Source organism: Neolamprologus brichardi, chromosome 16, assembly GCF_056152115.1.
Source record: "Neolamprologus brichardi isolate AB-2024 chromosome 16, ASM5615211v1, whole genome shotgun sequence".
Taxonomy (NCBI): domain Eukaryota; kingdom Metazoa; phylum Chordata; class Actinopteri; order Cichliformes; family Cichlidae; genus Neolamprologus; species Neolamprologus brichardi.
The window spans coordinates 6,293,380-6,318,663 of NC_142119.1; the positions used below are offsets into that span (position 1 = coordinate 6,293,380).

At 40.3% G+C, this 25,284-nt stretch overlaps 1 protein-coding gene and 1 long non-coding RNA gene across 2 annotated transcripts in view; one reads left to right on the forward strand and one right to left on the reverse strand.

Annotated features, from left to right (window-relative positions):
- Positions 1-24,567, forward strand: part of tmem163a (transmembrane protein 163a) — a 60,260-nt gene extending 35,693 nt beyond the window's left edge. Inside the window, exons 3-8 of the mRNA XM_087829987.1 lie at positions 7,087-7,130; positions 8,183-8,274; positions 12,317-12,413; positions 20,757-20,868; positions 23,274-23,415; positions 23,596-24,567. Coding sequence (XP_087686113.1) covers positions 7,087-7,130; positions 8,183-8,274; positions 12,317-12,413; positions 20,757-20,868; positions 23,274-23,415; positions 23,596-23,656 — 548 coding nt within the window. The 3' untranslated portion in view covers positions 23,657-24,567. The remainder of the gene's footprint in view (positions 1-7,086; positions 7,131-8,182; positions 8,275-12,316; positions 12,414-20,756; positions 20,869-23,273; positions 23,416-23,595) is intronic.
- On the reverse strand, positions 4,024-6,034 carry LOC148098127 (uncharacterized). The gene is made up of 3 exons (XR_015716583.1): positions 5,976-6,034; positions 4,768-4,880; positions 4,024-4,089 (listed from the first exon to the last, which is right to left on the reverse strand). It is a non-coding gene; the product is annotated as an uncharacterized LOC148098127 (long non-coding RNA).
- Positions 24,568-25,284: the final 717 nt, after the last annotated feature.

The window sequence follows — 25,284 nt, forward strand, 5'->3', positions numbered from 1 at the left end:
TGAGTGCAATATCTATCTATAATGTCATATTTTGAGTGAATGTTTTGTTCAATTCTTTGATGAACTTGTGGAGTGTAAATGTAGATCTTAGCTTACTGCTATGAGCTACAAAGCTTTGAAATATTTGACCTTACATTCAAAGAAATTTTCTTTTCTTTTAAATTAATTTAAGACAAAAAACTATTCTACATTTTTGCATTTGCACTTTGAATTTATTTTCATCTTCCGTGCGAGTCTTTTGAATTGCCTTGCAGCAGGTCACCTTGAGCATTGTTAGTCAGAGTTTGTTTTGCTTTGATTTTCCACCTCGGATAGTAAAACAAAAATGTTCTTTTCCACTGGAACTGCAAAATTTATGCTCTGACAGGTGGATTTGCATAAAAATCTTGTTACGTCCAACTATAATGATGCATAATTCCTCCTCCCTGTCAGCTCGCCTCCTTCTGTGTTCCCTCTCCCCTCCTTCTGCTCCCTGTCCAGCTTTTTTGCTCCCCTCTCCCTCTGGCTCTTTACGTACCCGCCCCTGTTTGCTAGTTCCATCTCATCATTACATTGTGCAAATAACAGATCTACCAGGACCATGTTTTCAAGGAATAAAATTAACTGCTGTTGAACCACATGACTACGATTCAACCACTCTGAATCCCTGTCCTCATCTTGGAACCATCTCCAACTTCAATACGAGTCTACTGGGAGTTATTTTCAAAGTGCAGATGAGTCACCTCGATTAGATTAGAAGCTCAGAGATGCATTGATTGGCAGTGCAAGGGTGCCTCCTACAATCTCATCTTTCTCTCACTTTAATCTCTCACCTTTCTCTGTCTGCTGCTCTCTCTGTCTCACTGTGTCACTCTATTTGTCCATCTGCTGCCTTCTCATCCCTCCTCTGCCTTTTTCGCAGTCTCCCAGATTACTCCTCTCCTCCGTGGGATGTAAAATGACTTTCACATCCCTAAATTGAGCTCTTGCCCTTGAGGAACACAGGGGAGGACATAATTATGCTTCTATTTGGTTGCAAATGATTCTGTTAATTTAATACAGAATTTCCCCCCAGTACAATCAGCAACAGAGGAGATTTGATGGATAACAAATATTTGCCTCTGTGGATATACACTATATTTCTCAGCAGTTTGACCAGAATGAAGCAGATTCTTAGCTTTAACATTGTAGATATTTACAGATCAGCTTTAACCAATGGCACATGGTCCTGGCTCTCTCACCCAGTGTGCCCAGCTTTTTGTGAACTCATGATTTATTCATTTGCATTTAGGAGATAATTTATGTTCAAGTTCTTTATTTTGTCTTACAAGTGTAATATTTCCTAGTGCCTCTGAGTTCATCTTCATTTCTAGTCTAGTAGTATGTTAGTTTCTTTTTATGGCCTGTCTGTCCTAGTCTCGTTTCTGTGTTTTGTCCTCTCCTGTATGAAGTCTGTCTCTGTGCTTGTCTTTGTATCGAGTCTGCCCACCTGTTTCTTTGTTCAGTTGCTACGTGTTTTATTTTGATAGTCTCTCATTTCGTGTGCATTATGTGTAGTTTTGCTTCCCTTCCCTTGTTAGTTAGATTTAGCTCAGCTGTGTTTTTTCTCCAGGTGTTTCCACTCTGGCGTAATCTGTGAGTTTGCATCTTTGTTGTGTTCTCATGGTCTGTGTCTCTCCTCATGTGTTCTCCAGTTTTAGTCTTGTTTGTTCCTGACCTACATTATGTTTATTTTTGTGTCCAGCAATAAAGCTGCGCTTGCATTTTTACATTACGTCCTCTGAGTTCTGCCCATCATACAGAACTTCCTGACAGGGAAAATTCAGGAAGGTCACATTACTGGTGGAGCTAATGTAACTCCAGTGATTGCTACTAGAGATGGGACTTCTGGTTCAGAACCAGGCCAAAACTGTCCAATCACTAGCACCGTGTACCTCAAATACTATTAAGTTTATTTTACCAGCGCTTATGTGAATCATGAGCAAGCCTTTTATTCTGTTTCTACACTGTGTTCACTCTGAGATAAGAAACCAGCTCCTTTGATGCTGAAAACCTGTGTAGATCTACAGTTTTGAAAACTGATCAGACATCAATAAGCAATCAATAACGAACCACACCCAATCAATATCAGTCAATTCCCAGTGAGGACTTGCTGTATATCTGCTTGCTTTATCTTTTATACAGTTATCCTTTATCAGCCCGTTTTACAAAGATAGCTCACACAGTTGCATTACACTCTGCAGAGCTCATTTCATTCACCCCAGAAAGCTCAAAACTACAATCTGTCACTCTCACTAGTTCCCCTCTGAACAATTGTCACAAAGACCAGATGGCTTTTATTTGTTTCTTGGTGATCTGATAGAAATGTTGCCTTCTTGGATGTCTAACAAGTTCCAGAGCTCTCTTTATCAAGTAAATACCTCTGTGAGGTTCTCTGAGGTCTTGTTTTCATTTCAGTTTCTATCCAAATACAGACATGCTGTGGGCATCAGAGCAGCAGTGCCTTGGCCAGAACAGGGTGACTCCTCTGACAGCAAAATATAATGTTATCACATAGACGTCTGTAAGAGAACAGGGCATGCTTTAGTTCATGTGACTGGTATCTCAGTCAGCTGCTGAATGCAACTGACTCGGTGCTGTAGTGGGGGGATTTTACAAATCAGAGGTCGACATCACAGTGACTTCATCTTATGCACTCCACTTTATCACTCTCAAACCTTTTCCTTCTGCAGAAAACATGACTCTTCTTCTTTTGTCCAGTTATTCAAAGTCCAATATTAGCTGCATGCTATTCTCACAGAGGCAAAATCTTTAACAATGAAAAGTCAAATCAGTAAGAAAAATTTGCACCAAGCAGAAACCAAAGGAAACGAGCTTTAAAGAGCACCAACAAACCATTAGAAAGGGGGAAGTCTGTCCAATATAGTCTGTAAGCTTTTATCATTTATATTTTCATTTCTGCATATTGCCTCAAGCAGAGGACAACAGAGCTCAGAAACTATTAATAGTCATTATGAATGCGTCCACCATGTCTCGCTCGCTGGTCCTCAACACCCCCAAGAGTTCAAAGCCTGGTCTGGAAGTGATGTCTGATCAGATGCTGCTTCATCCAAGTCCTGCTTATAATCAGTGATCAGTGCCAAGGGAAGACTAGAGCCAGAGAGCCAGAGAGAGAGAGAATATATTGGTGCTCTGGCTCTGGCCCCAGTTCTTGTATAACTCACTGATAATTAGGTTTTTACTGCTGCCAAGTCATAACCATTGCTACAGCTAGGAGGTATGCAGGTGTTGACAGGACATCGAAGTGGACTATTAGCAAATCGAATATAATAGAAGATTGTCAGACTGTTAGACTGTTCTTATTAGAACTGTGTTTTCCTCAAAATAAATACTGCAACACAGAAGAATCACAATTAAGAATTTCCAAGCTATCAGGTTTTTTTTCTCTGTGCAAACATTTTATGTATAAAACACACACATCTAATTGTGGGGACATCCAATTGTCATAATGCTTTCTCTAGCCCCTTAACCTAACACTAACCATGAAAAACGAATGCCTACCCCTTACCGTAAACCTAACCATGACCCAAATATAACCCTTTCACTAAAACCACATTTTGAGTCACACATATGTTTTTAAACTTGTGGGGACCAGCATTTTTGTCCCTATAAGGGCTGTTGGTCGCCACAAGTATAGTAAACTTCCAATTTTTGGAACACACACACATTTTTGCTCTTATTCACGTTCCCATTTTTCCCTGGACTCTATATGATCCTCACATCTGCATCTTTCTTCCAGTCCGCTGCTTCTCCTCCTCCTTCTCTTGTAAGCACGTACCCCCTTTCTTTTAGTTGCTCCTCCTTCTCATTTATATCCTCGTACCCTACACCCTTCTTTTTCCTCCTTCCTTTACTCCATTTCTACCATACTCTGTTTTGCTTTCCCTCTTTGTTTCCCCAGTCTTGTTAGCACTGGTCATGCATGCTTGACTCCCTGATTAACTAACAACCCAGAGGATGTTACACAGAATCGTGTCTGCTCACCTCAAGAGAGGCATCGATTTGCTGGCAGGCGGTAACCACACAGACGGCTGACACATCCAAATGAGCCTGAGAACAGAAACTGGAGAAATGAATACATGCTGGGAGAGGAAAGAGGCTGCTATTTAAAAATTAGCAGCTTTATTTAGGGGAGAATTCTGTTTTTTTCCATCTGAGTGCATGTTTAATTAAAGGGGGGCATGAAGTGAAAGACAAATATGATGAATGAGGAATAATATCAGCAATAACAAATGAGTTAATAGATGACGAATCTGTTTTTTGAAGCACTAAATACATTTTAAATACAGCAGAAAAATCTCAGGCTCATTGTTTCTCTTATTCAGTGGATAATTATCCTGTATGAAGCATTTTGGCTATTTTAAAGATTGCATCATGTATTACAAAAAAGTCTTTTCTTGCTTCTGAATATGCTGCAGTTTCAATAATATCTGTTTGAATTTCTGGCACCAAGCACAGAATCAATCACCACAGCTAATTTTCTAATAATGTAGAATTGCATATGATGATGCGCGATACTAGATCATCTCCAGGATATTGAGAAAATCTTACACATGTTTTCTTTTCCCCACACTGAAGTAAAAATGTAGAATGTAGGCTCTCAACTGTGTCCAGGCCAAAAACGAATGGTGATGGTGACCGGTTAAGTTATTGCAATCATGATGATGTCACATCCACATCCTGTCTGGGTCTTATCAGTGATAAAACACTTGCGCTATCCTCACATACCTACGGTGATTTTCCCTTCTTGTGTGGGTACATCTTTAACTTTGTTATAGCGTCCTCTGCTGATGGTCAATACTTCTCAAACTGCATGTTTGTCAGATATTTCCCAAGATGTCCTGGACAGATGTTACTTGTATTTAAAACTGTGTAATAAAATGAAAATGGATAATTGCACCTCATTAGATTTGTATTTGAAGCATCGGACACAGAGGCCTTTACATCCAGGAACAGATTATCTAAAAGTCTCTCCAGCCAAGCCACCATCACCTTGTAGGTAAACAGAGAGCCCAGAGGAAGAGAGGACCTTACTATCAACAACTGGGAAAAAGCTGAATAAGGATGAGCATGGACAAAGCACTGAACTATAAAAACTACTCAACAGTGCGGGGGAGTACTCGGCTACCCCACTGATTGTTGGTTTGACACAAGGGTAGTGAAGTTGTCACACCAAAAGTCACAAATATAACTGCTTAACAAAACTAAAGTTTAAAACTGATACATAGATCATTACACACATGCACGCTCGATACCATCCATCCAGCTGTGTCCGACCTGCACTTTCCTACATGCCTAACAGCAAACATGATGATGCATATGCCATCATTTCTGTCTATGAAATGCATCAGAGACAGTGTAGTCACCAAATGAACCCAATGCAGCTACTTCAACTCAGACGAAATGTCCAGTCTAACTCCTTTCAAATAAAGACAAACTATGGGCTTGATGTTTGACCAGGGATAATGTAATGTATATATACATAGTAGACAGAGGAGTCACCTCCTGTCCGGCTTCCCTGTGTTAGCTTTCGCAAACATTCTCAGTTCGACTTTTTCTCTTGACTCAACAGATGGGTCGGAGGTCTGGTTGAGCCCCAGAGATTCATAAACTTTGTATGTGAAAGACAGTGAGAGAGTTTGTACGTGAGGGCACAGATAATCATGAAAGATGGTGAACATGACTCAGAATGAAGAGGAGAATCTGGGTGATGCTATCTGGAACAAAACCAGACACAAAGACAGCATATGTGTGAGCAACCACGTGTTATCTTCGGTCTCCCGTTCAGCTTTTCCATCCTTTCTTCTCCACAGTGTTGGCATAGCTGTAGCACAGCTAAGCCTGATCCTATCCTCATACTGGAGGCATCAAAAGAATTGAAAAGTTTGTAACACAGTTGTATTCATTAAAGCTTGTCAAATAAGGTCACATCCCACCTGACACTGTGAAGCATCAAAGTCTCAGAAATGGCCAAAAGGCTTCTGCTACAATATATATATATATATATATATATATAACAGGGATCATGACAAGAAAACCAGAAGGAAGGAAAAGAAAAGGAGATACCAGCCAAGGGAAAGACTTGGCGAAGAGAAGATGAAAGCTTTGAGTTCAAACCAACTGCCATTTTGCCCTCAAATCTCCTGTTGCCATGGTGATTAAACTGACCATGTGCTGTCCCCTGAGAGTCTCCCTCCCTCTCTCACACACATGCACTACCACACACAGAAAGAGGGGACAGCACACCAGGACAGGTAGATGAACAGCACAGGTGTGGTAGATAAAGGATGACAAAACCTTTAATCCTATCCGAGGAATACTTCATGTTGCGTTAGCCGATCATTAATGTTGTTAATAAACAGTTAATCATGCCAAGTTTACATGTATCAAACTCGGATGGCCTGGAGCATCATCAGATGGACATACATGAGCTGTGTGTTTTTCTATTAGTTTTTAATGCTTGTTGTTCTGCTTTTCATGATACTGAGTAGGATTATAGACTATAAAGGACAGTGCTGTAAAAATCTGGATCAGATGAAGGTTCAACCTGCCAAGAACTCCTTTAATTTGCTCACATGTAAAATAGAGGTGTCATATGTGGTATCATAAATAAAAATGTAATTGTTCTTTTTTGCGCTTGCATTTTCTGCTTAATCATTTGCCAAAAAGACAGAATACAATAAACAAAGATTTAGATTTTAACTCTTTATTGATTGAACTCCAGCTCAGGTTAACCCAGTGGTTTTAATTTCCTGTTTCTAGATATAGTGATATAGTGTATGCATGTGAGAGGTGCTGGTGATTTCAATAGGAAGGAAGAACATTTATGAATATCAGTGTTGATTTTTTAAGAAATAACTCATCTAATCACAGTCACTTTTCATTTTGTTATGCTGATTTAATAAACACATTCTTTCCCATTTAGCGTCACAAACCTACCTATCGTGCATGTGACATGTGCTGAATCACATGTGCAAATATGTTAGTGTGACTAAAAAGGAATAAAGACTTGTATGATGTAAACAGTCCCTCTCTCTCTCTCCACAGCTGTATCGTTTATGAGACACAGCGCGTCAGCATTTGGATTTGCCGTAAGTTCCCGCCCCTTTCTTCTCTCTATTTGCATCGATCAATTAGTCATAACTTGGGTGCTAGTGATTTATTAATGAATCCCAGTACCAAAGCACTATTGGTCCTTTTGTCTCCAAGGTAACAGGGCAGAGAAGGGACTGGAGACTGGCGCTGTGGTTGGATGTCAAAATGCTTCTTGTGTTTGCTAAACAGATCTCCACTAGAACACAGAGGAAATCTTATTAGGAGGAAATCACTGAGAATTATCATAAAAATATGACGTAATGGCAGTGAAGGTGAAAATTACAATATCCACACCCGGGCCCAGTGAGGGAGATGTGACTAGCCTAATGTGATTAAAATATTATAACCCATAATCTGCAGAGCTAGCTATCTCTTCCTTAAAGATTGGATTTTAATTAGCAGTGTAATTGCTTGGCTGCAGATCACAGTTTGAAAACAGAAGCAGGAAGAAAATAAGAGGATGTGCCCCAATGCAAAGAGGTTAGATCATAGCAGCTTATCATTGACAGCTCTGTGAGACTTTGAGTCATCCTTTTCTTACTTTTTACATTTTACAATTTGAAAATTAACTAATAACGATTTTATTTTGTGATCCGGCTTCAGGGAGAGAAGTTTTTCTCTGAGAAGTCCTGAATCCAACATGAAGCTGCTGTTGTCGCGTTAATGATGTTTATGGCTTTGGTTTTCCTGCCAAACATCAACACTACATCTTTGTGGGGCAACAGACTTGAAAGTGGTTCCTGCAGTTTTTACACTATAAGCCTTAATGAGACCCTTAAATCCTTACATCCACTCATCCCTATTCATACATAACCTGAGTCAGTTCATGTGCCCGCTGAAATTCTGTTGTGCTGAAATAAATGCGTTATTCTCCTCCACGGGATTTCAGAATGAAGTGGTTTTATTTTCAGCACAAATAAGTTATTTAAAGCTGTCTACACGTCTTACTGGACATCTGATCATTTAAAGAGTCGTGGTATAGGTCCAATGGATAATTTTGACCTTCCTCCCTTCTCTCTCATTAATTACTTGCTTCTCGTTTCTGTAGTTTGATGCCACGCTGGACGTCATGTCATCAGCCATCGTCCTGTGGCGCTACAGCAATGCAGCAGCTGTGCACTCTGCACACAGAGAGTATATGTGAGTACAAAACTTTATCTTTTGATCAATGATACAAGGGTGGAATCATAAACAACTCTCAAACCACAGGTGTTGTATGTTTTATTTACTTCACCCATTCCCCTGCAATCCAGTCATTTCATGCATATGATTTTATCTTTCTGTTGTAAATTAAATTTAAAAAAATGATGGGATCCTATGTAATATATAAATAAAAATAGAGTGCAGTGATTTCATATTCTATTTACAATAAAACATAGAAAACATATTAAATGTTTAAAGTGAGAAATTTTACTATTTCATAAAAAATATGTTTATTAGCTCATTTTGAATTTGATGCCAGCAACTCAAAGTTAGCATTGGGGAACAAAAGGCAGGAAAAGTAAGTTGTGCTATAAAGAAACAGATGGACGAACTAATGAGGTTAATTGGCATCCGGTCAGTAACATGATATAAAAAGAACGTCTTAGAGAGGCAGAGGTTATGAGAGGTAAAGATGGGCAGAGGTTCATTAAACTGCAAATAAACTACATGTACAAATAGTGGAACAATAATGTTCCTCAACAGAAAATTATGAAGACTATAAATATCATCTGCAGTACATAATCATCACAAGATTCAGAATATCAGAATAAATATCTGTGTGAATGGGACAAGGCTGAAAATCAATATTTCCTCTGATCTTTGGGCCCTTGGGCAGCACTGCAATAACATCAGGCGTTGTTCTTCAATGGAAACCGCGTGGACTCAGGAGCACACTGTGCAATTCACAAATGCAGGTTAAAGCTCCATCATGGAGAGAAGGAGCCACACATAAAGAGGATTTGGAAAGGCAGCTGTCTGCTCTGGACCAAAGTTCAGTCAAAATGGACAAGTGTTCAGAGGTCCAAACAAAATCCAAAGTGGAAATTATTTTTGGAAAACATGCATGCACATCTGGAAAGGCAGATGTGCGTTTTGCACATCTGCAGGACACCAGCCCTTGAGCCCTGGAGTTCCCCCAGCCCTGTTTTAGAGGAACATGTCCTCCCATGAAGATGACATTTTTCCAGATGAGACCATATTTCAGCAAGACAATACTAAACTGTTCGGGTGTCCGGGTCCTGAACCGGCCTGCCTGCAGTCTGGACCTGGATCAGCTGAGAACATCTGGAACATCATGACACAGAAAAATATGACGAAGAAGACTCAGGACGGCTGAGCGAATCTCAGTTCGCAGACGTTTATACTGTTCTTCAAAGAAGAAGGGACACTTGTTGCTCCATCAAGTTCAAAATGACCTTGTTTTTTTCCTAAAAGTGGACCATTTTCTCAGTGTCTTATTTGATATGTTTTCTATGTTTTATTGTGAATACGATTTGGGTTTCTGAGATTTGCAAATTGTTGCAGTCTGTTTCTGATTTGGATTTTATGTGGATTTTTAAATGTTTTTTTTATACTTGACATTTTTAAAATCCCCTAGTTCCAGTTGAGAGAATATTGCCATGATAGCTTCAATTTAATCTTCCCTTTGAAGGTCTAAATAATTTTCCCGTTAGGCTCTTGCTCATGTTCAGTATACCCAGATAGATTAAACAATTTCAGAAAATGTACTTCTTAAATTGCAGGTTGGAGAGAAGTGTGTCCTTAATGATGAGCCATTAACTGTGTGTCGTTACTGTAAATGTGTCACTGCTACACGTGCGTTAATCCACCAGGTTTTAGGGCTGCTGTGGCTTAGCTGAATGAATCAATTAACTGTCAGGCTGTATGGAGCCCTGTTTGTCTTGCAAGAACACCTCTGTGTAGCTCAGAGGTGTTACAGATAATGAAAGACCGAGCTGCCCCTCCACTGTCCATTAACTCACACAGAGTCTCTCACATGCACACACGCGATCTTTTTCTCTGTTAGTGCTGTCAGCTGGATGCAGAGACACACACAAACCACAAAACACCCAATTTATATTATATTAATGTTCTTTCTGTAGAAAATGAAAGTGTACTGTTGGAAAAGTAGAAAAAAGCGTGAGCATATCATTGCAAATGAGGCAAGATGTTTTACTTCCTGGAGATTGGTTCATGTAAAAGATGCAAGGATCGGCTTACTACTGCTGATAGTACCACTGAGGTCATCAGTCTATTCCCACCTTTATGGACTAGCTTCTAGACAGGTTTAGTGGCCTCAGGATCACCTCTCAGATTTTTGAGGTTCTTCATCAGGCACCTCCCAATATGATTCAACATAGGGACAACTTGCTGCCCTGGGTTTCTCAGGGTCAGTGGTGGTCCTAGCCTGTTTGGCGCCCTGGGCACTCCCTCTGGCACCCCTGCAATAGTTACACCCTTTTTTACACATGCTCTTTTCTACTGTGTAATATTCTTGTCAATTTTCTTGATATTTATTTAAAATCCCCTCTGTTAATCCTTGATATTTATAATTGACTGATCTGATTAGTGCTATTTCTTAAATGTGTAAAATCTGTAACATAATGTATTGTTTGGAGTTTAGTTTGTTTAGTTTGGAAGCAGCAGGCCCCCTTCAGACGGGTTGTGTATGAGACTTTAAATCATCAAACTGTAAATTATACATTTTAAATTGTTATTGATCCCTTTACCCCGAGTCCTAAAGTGTATATTTATTTTCTTACTCTTCTTATATTTATTGTTTGTTTACTTGCACTGCTGTAACTGGAGCCTCGTCGTCTCGTCTCTCTGTATTCTGGACTGTATGTAGTGGAGATGACAATGAAGTTTACTTTGACTTCAGCAGCGAGCAGGCGCACCGAGGGCTCTCGCGCTCACTTTTCGCGTATAGGATTTCGAAAAAACATCGGTGCAAATTATAAGTCTGCATCTTGATGTCTGGTGTTTTCGTGTTTGTTGGCTTGTTTTTATTTTGTTTTATTTTGCGAGTTGGTTATTAGATGCTGCTCCAGCCAGCCAGAGAATCCCCGTCGCCCCGCCCTCTCCTCCCTGTGCCGCAAGCAGCAGGCGCACCTCGCAAACGGAGGGCGCCCTTACTCCCAGCAAATGGGCGATAGAAAACCGATCGGTGCCTCTACCATCCCCAATATGCGCTGGCTGATGTTGGGGCAGCATGAGTATGAGCATTTTTTTTTTTTTTTGCCGATGCCCGTGATGCCGCCCCCCACCACGATGCCGCCCCGGGCAACCGCCCGTGTCGCCTGCATCAAAAAACGCTACTGCTCAGGGTCTTGTTCATGAAAGAAGTGAGAGTGGAACAAGTGGTGGACCGGTGCAGTGTTTTCAATAATGAGGATACTATGTTGATCTGATGGGGTGAGGAGAGATGAGTGTAAAAGCAAAGCCGTCTGGCCATGAGCTCTGGGTAGTGACCAAAATAATGTCCTCATGGTTCCCAGTCTTGGCCCTTGGGTGCTGGGTTTTTGTTTATTTAGTATTCTTTATTTGTTTTTGTTTTTTTTAGTTTGTTTATTGGTTCAATTTTCATCCTAGTGCATATTCTTATATATTTTGAGTCCTTCTGCTTGTTTGTATTATTATATATTTATTTCCCTCCACGTTTTCTTTCCACTTCCTGTGTCAGTTCCCATATGTTAAGTTCGATTTGGGATTTATTTTTATTTCCGGCTGTATTTCTGTAATAGTTGCTCCTTTACTTCCTCTATCTCATTACCTTAATTGTATGTACCTGTGTTTTTCCCAGCTGTTTACTTCCCCTAATTAGCCCTGTGTGATCAAGACATGTTAAAGTGTGTATGCAACATCTCTGCACATCCATTATTTGTTTGCTCGTTGACATTTTTCATGCATTCACACTTTACCCGTGCAGGTTCCAGTAGCTGGAACCTTTTGATTATTCGCCATGTTTTTAACAAATATCACTAAAAATAAAAGAATTGAAAGATGTTGTCAAATTTCTGTCAAACACTGAAACTATTATGTGAAAGATGTTTTTATACTGAAATGCAAAAGCAGCAATCATGATGGATGTAAAAGTAATAGGACCTTAGGAAAGCATTGCTGCTCCCCTTTAAGCTCCTTTGGGTTATTGCAACATCAGTGATCGTCATACCTTCTTCTTTTGCCTGTTTGTCTGCAGAGCATGTGTCGTCCTTGGGGTTGTGTTCGTTCTCTCCTCTATTTGTATTCTTGGAAAGGCCATCCACGATCTGGCTACCAGGATGCCCCCCAAAGTGGTGAGGCTGCATGCACATACACTATATGGACACAGACGCTGGCTCACACTGCACCGGCACTTTCTTTGTGTAATTTAGATAAAGGAAAGTTACAGCTTTGACTTAATTGTGATTTTTGCTCTCCCTAACCTGAAGTATTTTACATAATGCAACCAGATATTACTATTACTGTTGTCAGGTCTGACAAACCCTCAAATATATATTCTGAACACTGATTTCATAACTCTGCATAACTTTCCAATATTGACTGATACATTTTCATTGCATAGTGAGTGGGTTTAAAAAGCCTGTCTTAATTCTTGCATAGAGAACAATTTAAAGCAATGGATTCAAAGGATGCGTGGGCGTGTGATTTGGCATTTATTTGGCAGAAACTGCAAACAGATTCAGAGTAAAACTGAAAATATATTGAAAGATAAATAGACACTCTCCACTAGTCACATTTATGTGGTCTAATAACTGAACTCTGAAATAGCTCAGCCAATCACAGTGAAGTAAGACCAGCTCAACAAATAGAAGAACATTTCTCTGGGAAACAGCCCGCTCTGATGGCATTGTGAAAATTACTTTTTCCAATTTGGGATGCCACAGAAGACATCGTGCTCTAATATAGTGTATCTAATCTGTTTTCAGTACATGTCATGACAAGTAAACTGAGTTCAATAAGGAAAAAACTGTTTACTTCAGAACTGGCTGTGGCTCTTTTCTAATGGTGATCTTTTCTGCTATTATGAGATGAATAATGTTTTAATGTTTGGCCTTTGTGTCTTTGTGCACTGATAATACATTTTTTTAAGTACAAACGCATGTGACTAGAGTGTGTGGATCACAACACATACTGTACTCACACATTCACATGCATGCACCAATCAGGCATGATATTATGAGCACCTGCCTAATATTGTGTTGTGCTGTGGTATCTGCACCAAGATGTTAGCAACAGTCCTGTTAGCTGTGAGGTGAGGCCTCCATGGATTGGACTACTTTATTCATCACATCCCAGAGATACCCAATTTGATTGAGATCTGGGGGATTTGGAGGCCAAGTCAACAACTCAAACTGGTTGTTGTGTTCCTCAAATCATTCCTGAACCATTTCTGATTGGTGGCACATTATCCTGTTGATAGAGACCACAACCATCAGGGAGTATTGTTTCCATGAAAGGATGTTTATGATTTGCAATGAGGTACACCATGGTGTGTCCTGTTCCCAGGCGTTCCCCAGGCACGCACAGTCACCCGGTAAAGAAATCATCATTCGTCAGACTGACGTACAGTGGGGCAAAAAAGTATTTAGTCAGCCACCGATTGTGCAAGTTCCCCCACTTAAAATGATGACAGAGGTCAGTAATTTGCACCAGAGGTACACTTCAACTGTGAGAGACAGAATGTGAAAAAAAAATCCATGAATTCACATGGTAGGATTTGTAAAGAATTTATTCGTAAATCAGGGTGGAAAATAAGTATTTGGTCAATAACAAAAATACAACTCAATACTTTGTAACATAACCTTTGTTGGCAATAACAGAGGTCAAACGTTTACTATAGGTCTTTACCAGGTTTGCACACACAGTAGCTGGTATTTTGGCCCATTCCTCCATGCAGATCTTCTCAAGAGCAGTGATGTTTTGGGGCTGTCGCCGAGCAACACGGACTTTCAACTCCCGCCACAGATTTTCTATGGGGTTGAGGTCTGGAGACTGGCTAGGCCACTCCAGGACTTTCAAATGCTTCTTACGGAGCCACTCCTTTGTTGCCCGGGCGGTGTGTTTTGGATCATTGTCATGTTGGAAGACCCAGCCTCGTTTCATCTTCAAAGTTCTCACTGATGGAAGGAGGTTTTGGCTCAAAATCTCACGATACTTGGCCCCATTCATTCTGTCCTTAACACGGATCAGTCGTCCTGTCCCCTTGGCAGAAAAACAGCCCCATAGCATGATGTTTCCACCCCCATGCTTCACAGTAGGTATGGTGTTCTTGGGATGCAACTCAGTATTCTTCTTCCTCCAAACACGACGAGTTGAGTTTATACCAAAAAGTTCTACTTTGGTTCCATCTGACCACATGACATTCTCCCAATCCTCTGCTGTATCATCCATGTGCTCTCTGGCAAACTTCAGACGGGCCTGGACATGCACTGGCTTCAGCAGCGGAACACGTCTGGCACTGCGGGATTTGATTCCCTGCCGTTGTAGTGTGTTACTGATGGTGACCTTTGTTACTTTGGTCCCAGCTCTCTGCAGGTCATTCACCAGGTCCCCCCGTGTGGTTCTGGGATCTTTGCTCACCGTTCTCATGATCATTTTGACCCCACGGGATGAGATCTTGCGTGGAGCCCCAGATCGAGGGAGATTATCAGTGGTCTTGTATGTCTTCCATTTTCTGATGATTGCTCCCACAGTTGATTTTTTCACACCAAGCTGCTTGCCTATTGTAGATTCACTCTTCCCAGTCTGGTGCAGGTCTACAATTCTTTTCCTGGTGTCCTTCGAAAGCTCTTTGGTCTTGGCCATGGCGGAGTTTGGAGTCTGACTGGTTGAGGCTGTGGACAGGTGTCTTTTATACAGATGATGAGGTCAAACAGGTGCCATTCATACAGGTAACGAGTGGGGGACAGAAAAGCTTCTTACAGAAGACGTTACAGGTCTGTGAGAGCCAGGGATTTTCCTTGTTTGAGGTGACCAAATACTTATTTTCCACCCTGATTTACGAATAAATTCTTTACAAATCCTACCATGTGAATTCATGGATTTTTTTTTCACATTCTGTCTCTCCCAGTTGAAGTGTACCTCTGGTGCAAATTACTGACCTCTGTCATCATTTTAAGTGGGGGAACTTGCACAATCGGTGGCTGACTAAATACTTTTTTGCCCCACTGTACCTTCTTCCATTGCTCTGTGGTCCAGTTCTGACGCTCACGTGTCCATTGTTGGTGCTTTCGTTGGTGGACGGGGGTCAGCATGGGCACCCTGACTGGTCTGCAGCTCCATACACAACAAACTCTGAAGCTTTGTGTATTCTGGCTTTCTATGAGAACCAGCATGAACTTTTATTGCAGCTGTAGCTCAGTGACCGTTGGCAACCCGTGACCCTGTTGCTAATAGAAACGGACTGTTGCAGACCGTGAACACCTCACAGAGCTGCAGTTCTGGAGATAGACATGTCTATAGATATAGACATAAACAGGATATTTTTTGCGTGATCTGTGTATATTTGTAATGATAGATAATGATTTATTTTCTAGTGCCATACACACAAACAGAGCAGCACACACACACATCACTGTGAGTAAGGTTTCTTTTTATAGCCCTCTGCTGCTGTTCTTCTGACGTCAGAGCTTATGTCTCCCTCCACCTGACGTTTGTTTGCTTTTTGTTTTTGACACAGACATGCGCAGACACACACACACAGACACTCTTTTTCTTTAATGCCAGCTCCACTTCCCCCACCACCGCTCTCTGGGGGTGTAGGAGTATGAATAAGGTCCCAAAATAGTCTCTTCTTTCTGTTGCTGGGGTACAGCCCAGCTCTCTCACCATCAGACTGAGAATGTTTCTCACTCTCAGCTTTGAGACCCTCTTTGTGTGTAAATGATTTAACCCTAACCATGTGTCCATTTCACTAACCAGAGAAGAGGGAGACCAAAAACAAATTCTCCCATTGTACCCCAGTTTAGTTAGTTCAACGATGTCTCTGAGAAAGAACAAACAGGCAATGCAACTAGTCTTGTACCACTTCATTTCAATGCTTGTGTTGATTTAAAATTAAAAGTAAATTATGTGCATAAGACTAGGACACAATAAAAAAAAAACCAGACAAAGCAAAAGCAAATCAAGGAAACAGCTTTTCCTCACAGTGTGCAGGTTCAGGTTTCCTGGATGAGTAGCTCTGCATTAAAAATAGATACAACAAAATTTAAATGTCTTGCACAGCAGAAGATATTTCCAAACATCCCATGATGTTTGGAAATGTTTTGGATATAGGGCAGGAAAAATATCATATGCAAAGACTGCAGTAGAGTTGTGCCTGTGCTGTAAAGCATCTCAACTAAGTTATTAAACCACTTACATGCAAACTGCAGTTTAATCAATGCATGAATGACATGAAAAACAATACAGTGATTGCTAATGACATTCGTCCAACATCAACTCAGATGTCCATAAAGGTTACCAGCATGTCCACGTATCTATCCAGCTCACAAAGACGCTCTGGAATCACCAGGGTGCAAGAAATGGAGTGAGGCACTTTTTGATTTCGGGGTATACACCTATTTCTAGTGTACAAACACCCTTTTTGTCTCAGAAACATTGATTTATTAAAATTAAATAACATAAATGCAGCACAATCTAAAAGTCTTCCTTTTGGATAATAACAGATGAGAAAAGTATCTGCAACAAAGTTCTGCCAGTACCAAAATCTTTGTTTTCTAAGCTGGTGTATTTTAACATTTCTCTAAAACAACTTCCCAACACCAAAACGTTGCAAATGCTACAAAACAAGAATTTATCACAGGACTATTCTTTGGGCTTTGTTCATTTCATAATCTGTCAAGTGCATGCATGTAACTGTTCAAATGTTCCAGAAGAGTCACTGCTCTTGGCATTTACTCTGCTTTTTCATGTGATCTCTTAATAGTTATTACGTGTATTCACCTCAAAGTTTCATCTCGTTAAGATCCTTTAGACCCAGACACATTTTGGTCTTAATTTGTTCAATTCCAGGCAGAGAATCTTCTCTTTGCACCAACTGCTTCATTAGTGGCATAAATAAGCAGGACATTAAAAGCCAGCAGCAGTGGACCAATTAGAAAACTGACACATAGAGCAAAACTGTAACTGCTGTGCATATCAATAGAGTCTGAACAATGAATTAAACAACATGAGAATCAGTTGTTTGAACTGGGATAAAGCGAAAAAACAAAAACATAAATAAAAAGTAAAACAAAAATTGAGTCACTGAAGTCCCTTTTAGCACAGATTGAAGTGGGTACAGCCAAGAGACGGCTGCATCTATTCTGCAGCCTGTGTGTGATGCTTCAGTGCCATTATGTTAATAGAAACTCTGTCTGTTTGGTCTCAGAGGACCTTCCTGACAGCAGCACGAGCCGATTACCGCTGCCTGTCTCTGGGACATTTCTTTGACGTGTCTCGTGTTTTCAGCATCAATCTTTGTTCCATTTCAGGCTCTATATTTATGATAAACATGCATGTACTCTATTAATATTTGGCCTCTTGGTGTATTTGACATTGTAAGAGGATAAAAAGCAATGAACGGTTCTCAGTGAATAACTCACATCTGGTTAATTATCAGTTTGTTTAAGAGTGATGTCAGCCATCTGGCTCTGTATTTTTATGTAAACACTGTCATTGGCTTCTTTCCTTGGTTAAATACAGGAGTTTGAAGGATGGAAGGATCTCATCTGTTTCTTATTTATCCAGTTCTCTCCTTTTTATTGGCCCCATCACACAGATCCAAATCCTTTCTCTGACTGATTCCATTCTCGCGTCTGTCTTCACTGCTTTGTCATTTTCAGGATCTTGTTTTTGACATGCATAGCATCCTTTTTCTGTATCCACACACACACTCACACTGTTAACACCCCTAAAATAACAGTAGTAAGTAAGAACAAGTACTGGTCTGTAAATTCATATTGTGTAAATGCAGGTTGCAGAAAGGGAATCTTGATTCACGTCACGTCCTTGGTTTCGCTCTCATGGCAGGCTGTCGGTGTCTAGTGCCTGATTAAACACAGAGAGATGAGATTGGCCCCCACCAGCTCTGTGCTTGGGAGAGAGAGCAGCATGTAGCCATGCAACACATACATACGGTACACGCCATGCAGTCACAGACAGGCTGCTTTTTATCCACTTTACACAGAGCTTTATAAGTGAAATTTACTTCATGAAATGCAAAAATACTTCAGTGTGGTCAGATTTCTGAAAAAGGACAAAAGTGACTCCATCTATGTCAAATATGTAGGAGTAAGAAAGGCACAGATGGCTAAAAATGTAACATATCAGGACATAAAGTATGTAAAGTTATGTAAATGAGAAAAACGAACATGTGACATATTGGTCGTTAGTTATTTATTTAAACACTGAGCCAAAATATAAAAAGCAGTGTGAAAAACGAAGTACACCCCATGATTCGAGAGCTTGTAGAACCACCTTTACCAGCAATAACTGGAAGAAATTATTTTCTCACTTTGTCAGTCTCTCACACGGTTGTAGAGGAATGCTAGCCCACTCTTCTTTACTACCTCAGTTCACTGACATTTGTCATTTTTCTTCTTTAAGGTCCTGCCACAGTATCTTAATCAGGTGGAGATCTGGACTCTGAGCTATTGCAACATCTTAATTCTTAAATCTTTTTTTTTTTTCTGACATTTTGTTGTAGATTTGCTGCTGTGCTTAGAATCACTGTCCTGTTGCATGACCCCATCTGCACCAGCATGTCAGACAGATGGCCTCACATTTGACTCTAGAACACTTGGTCACCTCAGTGGCTCCACACAAAGGCGCTCAAGTCCTTTGCAGCTTTGCAAACTTAAGCTGTGCTGCCATGTTTTGTTTTTTTTTTCACAGAGAAGAGGGTTTCTCCTGGTAACCCTTTGAAGCCATGCTTGTTCAGTCTTTTTCTAATTTATAAACTTTAACCCTGAACATGCTACAGTAGCCGGTGGAGTTTGAGATGTAGCTCTTGGGGGTTTTTGCAGTTTCTCTGAGCATTGCACAATCTGACTCTTGGGTTAATCCTCACCTGAGAAGACTGTGTTCAGTGTCTGTATTACTGATGTCTCCCCTCCTTGGCACTGTGTTAACACACAGCTGAATGGTCCACACCTACAAACTCATACAAACTTCTGCTACTTCTCTTGGTTTCTATGCAAACAGTGTATTTAGTTTTCAAACACTGTTCCTCTATTTCGCTTAATCACTGTGTGATGTGTTTTGCTTGTTTTGCTGTTCATCTGAGCTTTTATTTTCCTCATTTTAATAGCTGCTATTTTTTTTTATTATCATATCCTGATACATAAATTATATATAAAGCAATACATAAAGAGGGTGTACTTTACAAAAACTGTACAGTGGATGAAATGAGGACAGATCTGCTTACAATGCAATACTTCTTGTTCTTTGCAAAGGTTGCTGTTGTACGATGCTGCCCTTGTAAAAATGATTCTCTGCACACTAACTAATAAGCATCTTCTAAGGGAACAAGTGAGTGGCTTTTCCCAACAATTCTGAAACTGGATGAGGGTCTGCTGGGATTACATGGGGTCAAACTAATCATCTACTAGCATCTGTTTAGTATTGTAATAAAACAAACTGATACCAATAAGTCACTAAGACTGAAAGTATCAGTCAGCAAATGCAGCTAAATATATACAACACAAAAAACAAATTAGTTTTAGAGACCTAACTAGCAAAGACATTGATCACTGCTCCCTTACATTACATAGACCCAACTATTGATTGTTAATTATAGTTTATTATTAATTGCAATAAAAACATTTGTTAGATCCACGTCTGTTTTTCACTCGCCCACATCGTCCCAAAACAGAATATTATCAGGCCAAATAAACAAAGTCACCTGTATGTGTGGACCAAAGAGTCTGATAAATAAACAGCATTTTAGGCCTAATGCCTTTAATTTAACTTTGTAAATCTACTCAAAAGATTCCAACAGGTGAGATTAACATCTGAAAATAGGGGGATGGAATCAGCTGTTTCCAAAATTTTAGTTTTTCTAAATGTTGAAGTGCAGTTACTCTGATTTGTGTGCATGTTTATCTAATAGAGTTGGGGGTTTTATTAGCAGGTGGTTTATGCCGCTTTATAATATCAAGATATGTTTGATATAGCTGTGACTTTGCTGTTCTCCACCAGGTTTAAAGTCAAAACAAAAACAATGTGGCTGTTTCCCCCTCAAACGTGTCCTTTAGGCTCTTCTCTTCCTCTCATCTCCGGCTCTCAGTCCCTGCTGCAGGTCAATTAAATCTGAAAGGTGGATGCTCTCGAGTCAAGCGTTTTCCTTTTTTTCTTTTGCTGAGTCTGTTTGAGACACAACCTGAAAACACCCAAAGCTCACATCACTTCATCTGTATGACCTTGGGCTGATGCACCAAGGCGAGCCTGTATATATTAATAATGCTTGAGCTGACAGAAGCTTTATGGGTCACACAATCTGTTGGTTCCTGCTCTGCAGCTATACAGTAGCTCCCTCTGTGTTTTTGATGAACTTTTGTTTGTTCTTTAGGATGAAACCTTTAATTTCACTCTCTGCATACTTTTACAAATATTGCCATATTCTCTTATATTTTGTCTCCCGTGTCTCACCCCAGGACGACTTCCTCTTTAGTGTGTCCATAGTGAGTGGGCTCACATGTGCTGTGCTGGCTGTGGCCAAGTTCATGCTGGGAAGAGTGCTGACTAGTCGGGCACTTATCACTGATGGTAGGACACACACACACACACAAACACACACACGTACACGCACACGCACGGACACTGATGACTATAAATAAATGAAGAACACAACAGAAGAGCACAAGGGACCAGATAACTAGATAGATGACTTAAAGTTTTTTTTTTGTACATGCTGCTTAATTATTATTGTTATCATTACTTTCTTTTCTGTGTTACTGGTTATGTGTTGCTTAACAACGATAGGCCTGTAACTCCGCCCTCATGGGCACGATTCAGCCACAACAGCTGCATAAGCAACTTTCAGTTGTTTGAATTATCAAGAAGAAAGACACTGTCCCTAAAGAGGGAGACTTTGGTATATTCATATGAATTAATAAAATCGTAATTAAGTTGTTCAAACCAAACATTTTCCATCTGGTATGATTAAATTTTTACCTACCAAGTGAAATTCTTCTAACAACAGCAAAAGTATCAAAGTTCTAATGATATCACAGATAACACAAGAATGAAAAATACAAAAGACAAAATACACAACAGTTTTCATGAAGCATCGTGGCCACTTTCAGAATGACATTAATTATGAGTGGATTAGTATCACTGATGCATTAACTTGTCAGAAGCTTCCAGGGTTTTAGGTGAGCCAGAGGAAGCTAATATTCTTGGATTAAGTGTTTGCATCATATTTTATCTGCTCTTTGAGCTTCTGTCATGTTGTGGTGGTGAAGTGCAGGAACCAGCACCCAAATGTAGGACGCAGGATTCAGAATCTAATTACTTAAAGACACACCTGAAACAAAAAAAGTCCAAAACTAACAAAGTGTATCAAAAACAGCAATTCACAGACAGACTGAGGATAAGCTGCACAGAAGAATAACAGATTACAGGAGGACAGGGCTGAATGAGACACAGGTGCACACACACTCAAACAGGAAGGAAACAAAACCCAACGCTTGGAAACATGTAAATAAAAAAATAGTGAAAACTTGGCACTTCCTGCAGATTTTAACCCAAAACCCATGACCTGAATCAGGTTATGTGTTCAGAAGTTACCACGTGATTTACTCACTTTTGTGACACAGAAAAGTCTGACAAAGCTCGCTAACCCCTTAATCTCTCTCTCTCTATACCCCTCAAAAAAGAGAACTGACACTGGAGATTAACCTAAGCATGGACATAACCAGGTACATCAATGAGATGGAGACAACAAAAACAGAGAACTCACTATGTACTCACTCAGAATGAGGAAAAACTAAAAATCGTCACTAAAATGAAAAGTCAGAACATAGTTATTATTCTTAGATTCATTCATAATAATTCAAACCCACAAAACGACTGTGGCATTTTAAAACATCTGCACCATCAAAGCCTTTAGAAGCAGAATATTTGTGCCAACACATTAAACCAAAGGAAATAAAACACACGCAGCTGAAACGAACATTGCAAACCAGAACATGCCTGCTTGTGTTTATTGTGTGACTTTCTAGCACAAATGAACTGAAAGAAATGTCGTTTGTGATGACCCGCTGCTCGTAGGCACGTGCTCAGCTGAACAAAAGCACAGCACACACACACACACACACACAAACACAGCGTCTCTGGCAAACACACACTGCACACTGCTATCCCCAGGTCTCAAAACACACAGGGCATCAATCCAATAAACCTGAGGTTGCTGTTCTCTGAGCCTCTTATTTCCCACAAGACTATACACTTACTGCAGGCAAGACAATAACCCACCGTGCTAGCTTTCACACATGTAATTATAAAGAACAACATCAGCCACTATAAAGGGTCATTCAAACACAGTATATGTCGTGTGGAGCCATTTGTGTAGGACTTCAAAACAGCTGCAAAATGTTGATCCGACACCTGCCAGAAGTATATACATAAGCTCAGCTGTAGCTTCAGATTTATCCTTTAAAATGGATATTGATACAACTTAAAGCTACATACAAGTTTACATTTAGTTTGTGTTTCAAAGTGAAATGGAGATAATACATGTTCATATTTTATCCCACCTGTTAATTCTTTCTCTGAGGGAATGCTGCTTCTCACCAGGTCCTCTAAATCAGGGGTGGGGAACTCCAGGGTTCGAGGGCCAGAGTCCTGCAGGTTTTAGATCTCACCCTGGGTCAGCAGACCTGAATCAAATGATTAGTTCATTACCAGGCTTCTGGAGAACTCCAAGACATGTTGAGGAAGTCATTTAGCCATTTAAATCAGCTGCATTGGATCAAGGACACATCTAAAACCTGCAGGACACCAGCCCTTGAGGCCCGGAGTGAGCTACCACCACCACACATAACATGTTGGTCCTTCATTTCACCATATCTGTCCAATTAAAACCACTACATTAAGGTCAGGAAAAGACTGTCATTGTTGACAGAAATGTTGTTTTTATTTGTCCTCACCTAAATTTGTTTGTTTTTCAGGGTTTAATTCTCTGGTTGGAGCAATCATGGGATTTTCCATTCTAATCAGCGCCGAAGTTTTCAAGCACCATACTGACGTCTGGTTTCTGGATGCCACCATTGGAGTTCTAATGGGACTTATTATTTTGGCATATGGGGTCAAGTAAGACATGAAGCAGCAGCAGTGTCTAATCTGAAATATTTAATCTTTTGTAGTTATTCAGGCATTATTTACACGGTGCTAATGCCACCGATACAGCTCAGCAGCTCTGTACCTGCACCTGCATGAACGGCCATTTTTGCTCACGTATCTTACAATTAGAATTTGTTTCTTTGCCCACAGGCTCCTGAAGGACATGGTTCCCCGTGTGAGACAGACAAGGAACTACGAGCGCTTTGAATGAGAGACCTGTGTGCCGACCAGACGAGCAGGTTCTAACATACTCACGCACCTGCACACCTGGGTGCCTCCTGTCCCGCCTCTCTCTGTATTTCATACACCTGTTCATCGACATTTCATTACACACTGACAGGGACTGTACACACTCCCATAGACATGTATACATACACACACACACACAATCTGTACATACTGTACATACATTTAAAGATTAATACATGTGCCAGACACACACACACACACACAGACCTGAGAGATTCTGAGAAGGACGTGATGGAAGAGTATCCTCCTATAAAGGAAGTATTTCTGATTATTTTATCTCCTCGTCTCCTCCTGTACAATAAAGCACCAATAAAAAGAAAAACGATGACACAAAACAGAAGAAATATTCAAGAACTGCTTTGGATTTGTTCAAGTTGAACATACATCACTTGCTGCTAAGAGAACATCATTGAAGCCATAGCTGAATTTTTTTTTCAAACCAATAGGAAAGATTGTAGGTTTTGCTTAAGTGAAAATAATGCATGTTATCCCAAAACTTGCTTCAGGAACGTGTTTTATTTGTGACCCTGTAATAAACGGAGGCTGCCGGCTAACTTATTTCGTTATTTATTTTGTAGTTTTCTGGTTATCGTAAAGCACATAGGACAGAGATGAAATGAAAACTTGTCATCATCCTCCTCATGTCAGTGCAGCCTTTCTACCTCCTAGTTTGTATCGGGAAGACAGCGAGAGAGGAAGCAGGAAGCAGGGAGAGAGACTCAGGCAGAGCATGCTGAGTCAGCAAATGCTGCTACTTCTGAACACAAAAGCACCTATGAACGCTACACCTAAAGCTAACGAGAAACAGAGAGGACTGGAGTCACCAAGTACAAGCACTTGTCATAAAATGAAACATAAGAGCACAAATCTCAATGTATTATATTACACTGCACACTCTGCTCAATATTTCAGAAAGGATCACTTTAGTCGATTGAATTTTTTTTTTATTTCTGTGTGCAGCAATTTGTACTAGAGCCGCAGAACAACAAAGATAGCATTAATTTAGAAAGTATGGCAAAGAGGAGGAGCAGTGATGGTGGGTTCCAAAGCAGCTTGCAGCCTAAAACAATGCTACACAGACTGCTCGATGTGGAATTTGTCACTCAGCTGTGGTCTGACTAACCTTAGGCTGTGCTTTACTTAATTAACCCTTTGCTTAAAGCTTATAGTGAAGTCACTTTTAGGAAAAGCAGACATGTTTGTGTTCAGACTAACAATTAAAACTCATGAATAGTGACGACATGGGCACCAAACCCATTTGTTTATGTTGTTAATTTGGTCTGGGATTTATTAGGTTCATTAATGCCGCTTCATTCTCCTCATTTTGTCTGTAAGCGCGATGTGGGAACCATTAAAGCAGAGGTGGCTCTAAGCACAGTGTCAGAGATCACACAGCCTGTAAAATGTCATTGGCAGAGACAGTGTTCGTCTGTGCTTCCTCTTTGTCCTGCATGTTTCCATTCCGTTATCAGTCATTACTCCGTGCAATGAATGGAATGTAAATACGAAGCACGCGGTCTGTAAATATGTTCGCCGCGCTGTTTGGGTGCATCAGTATCAAAAGGTCACACATCGTCACAGTGCTGTACG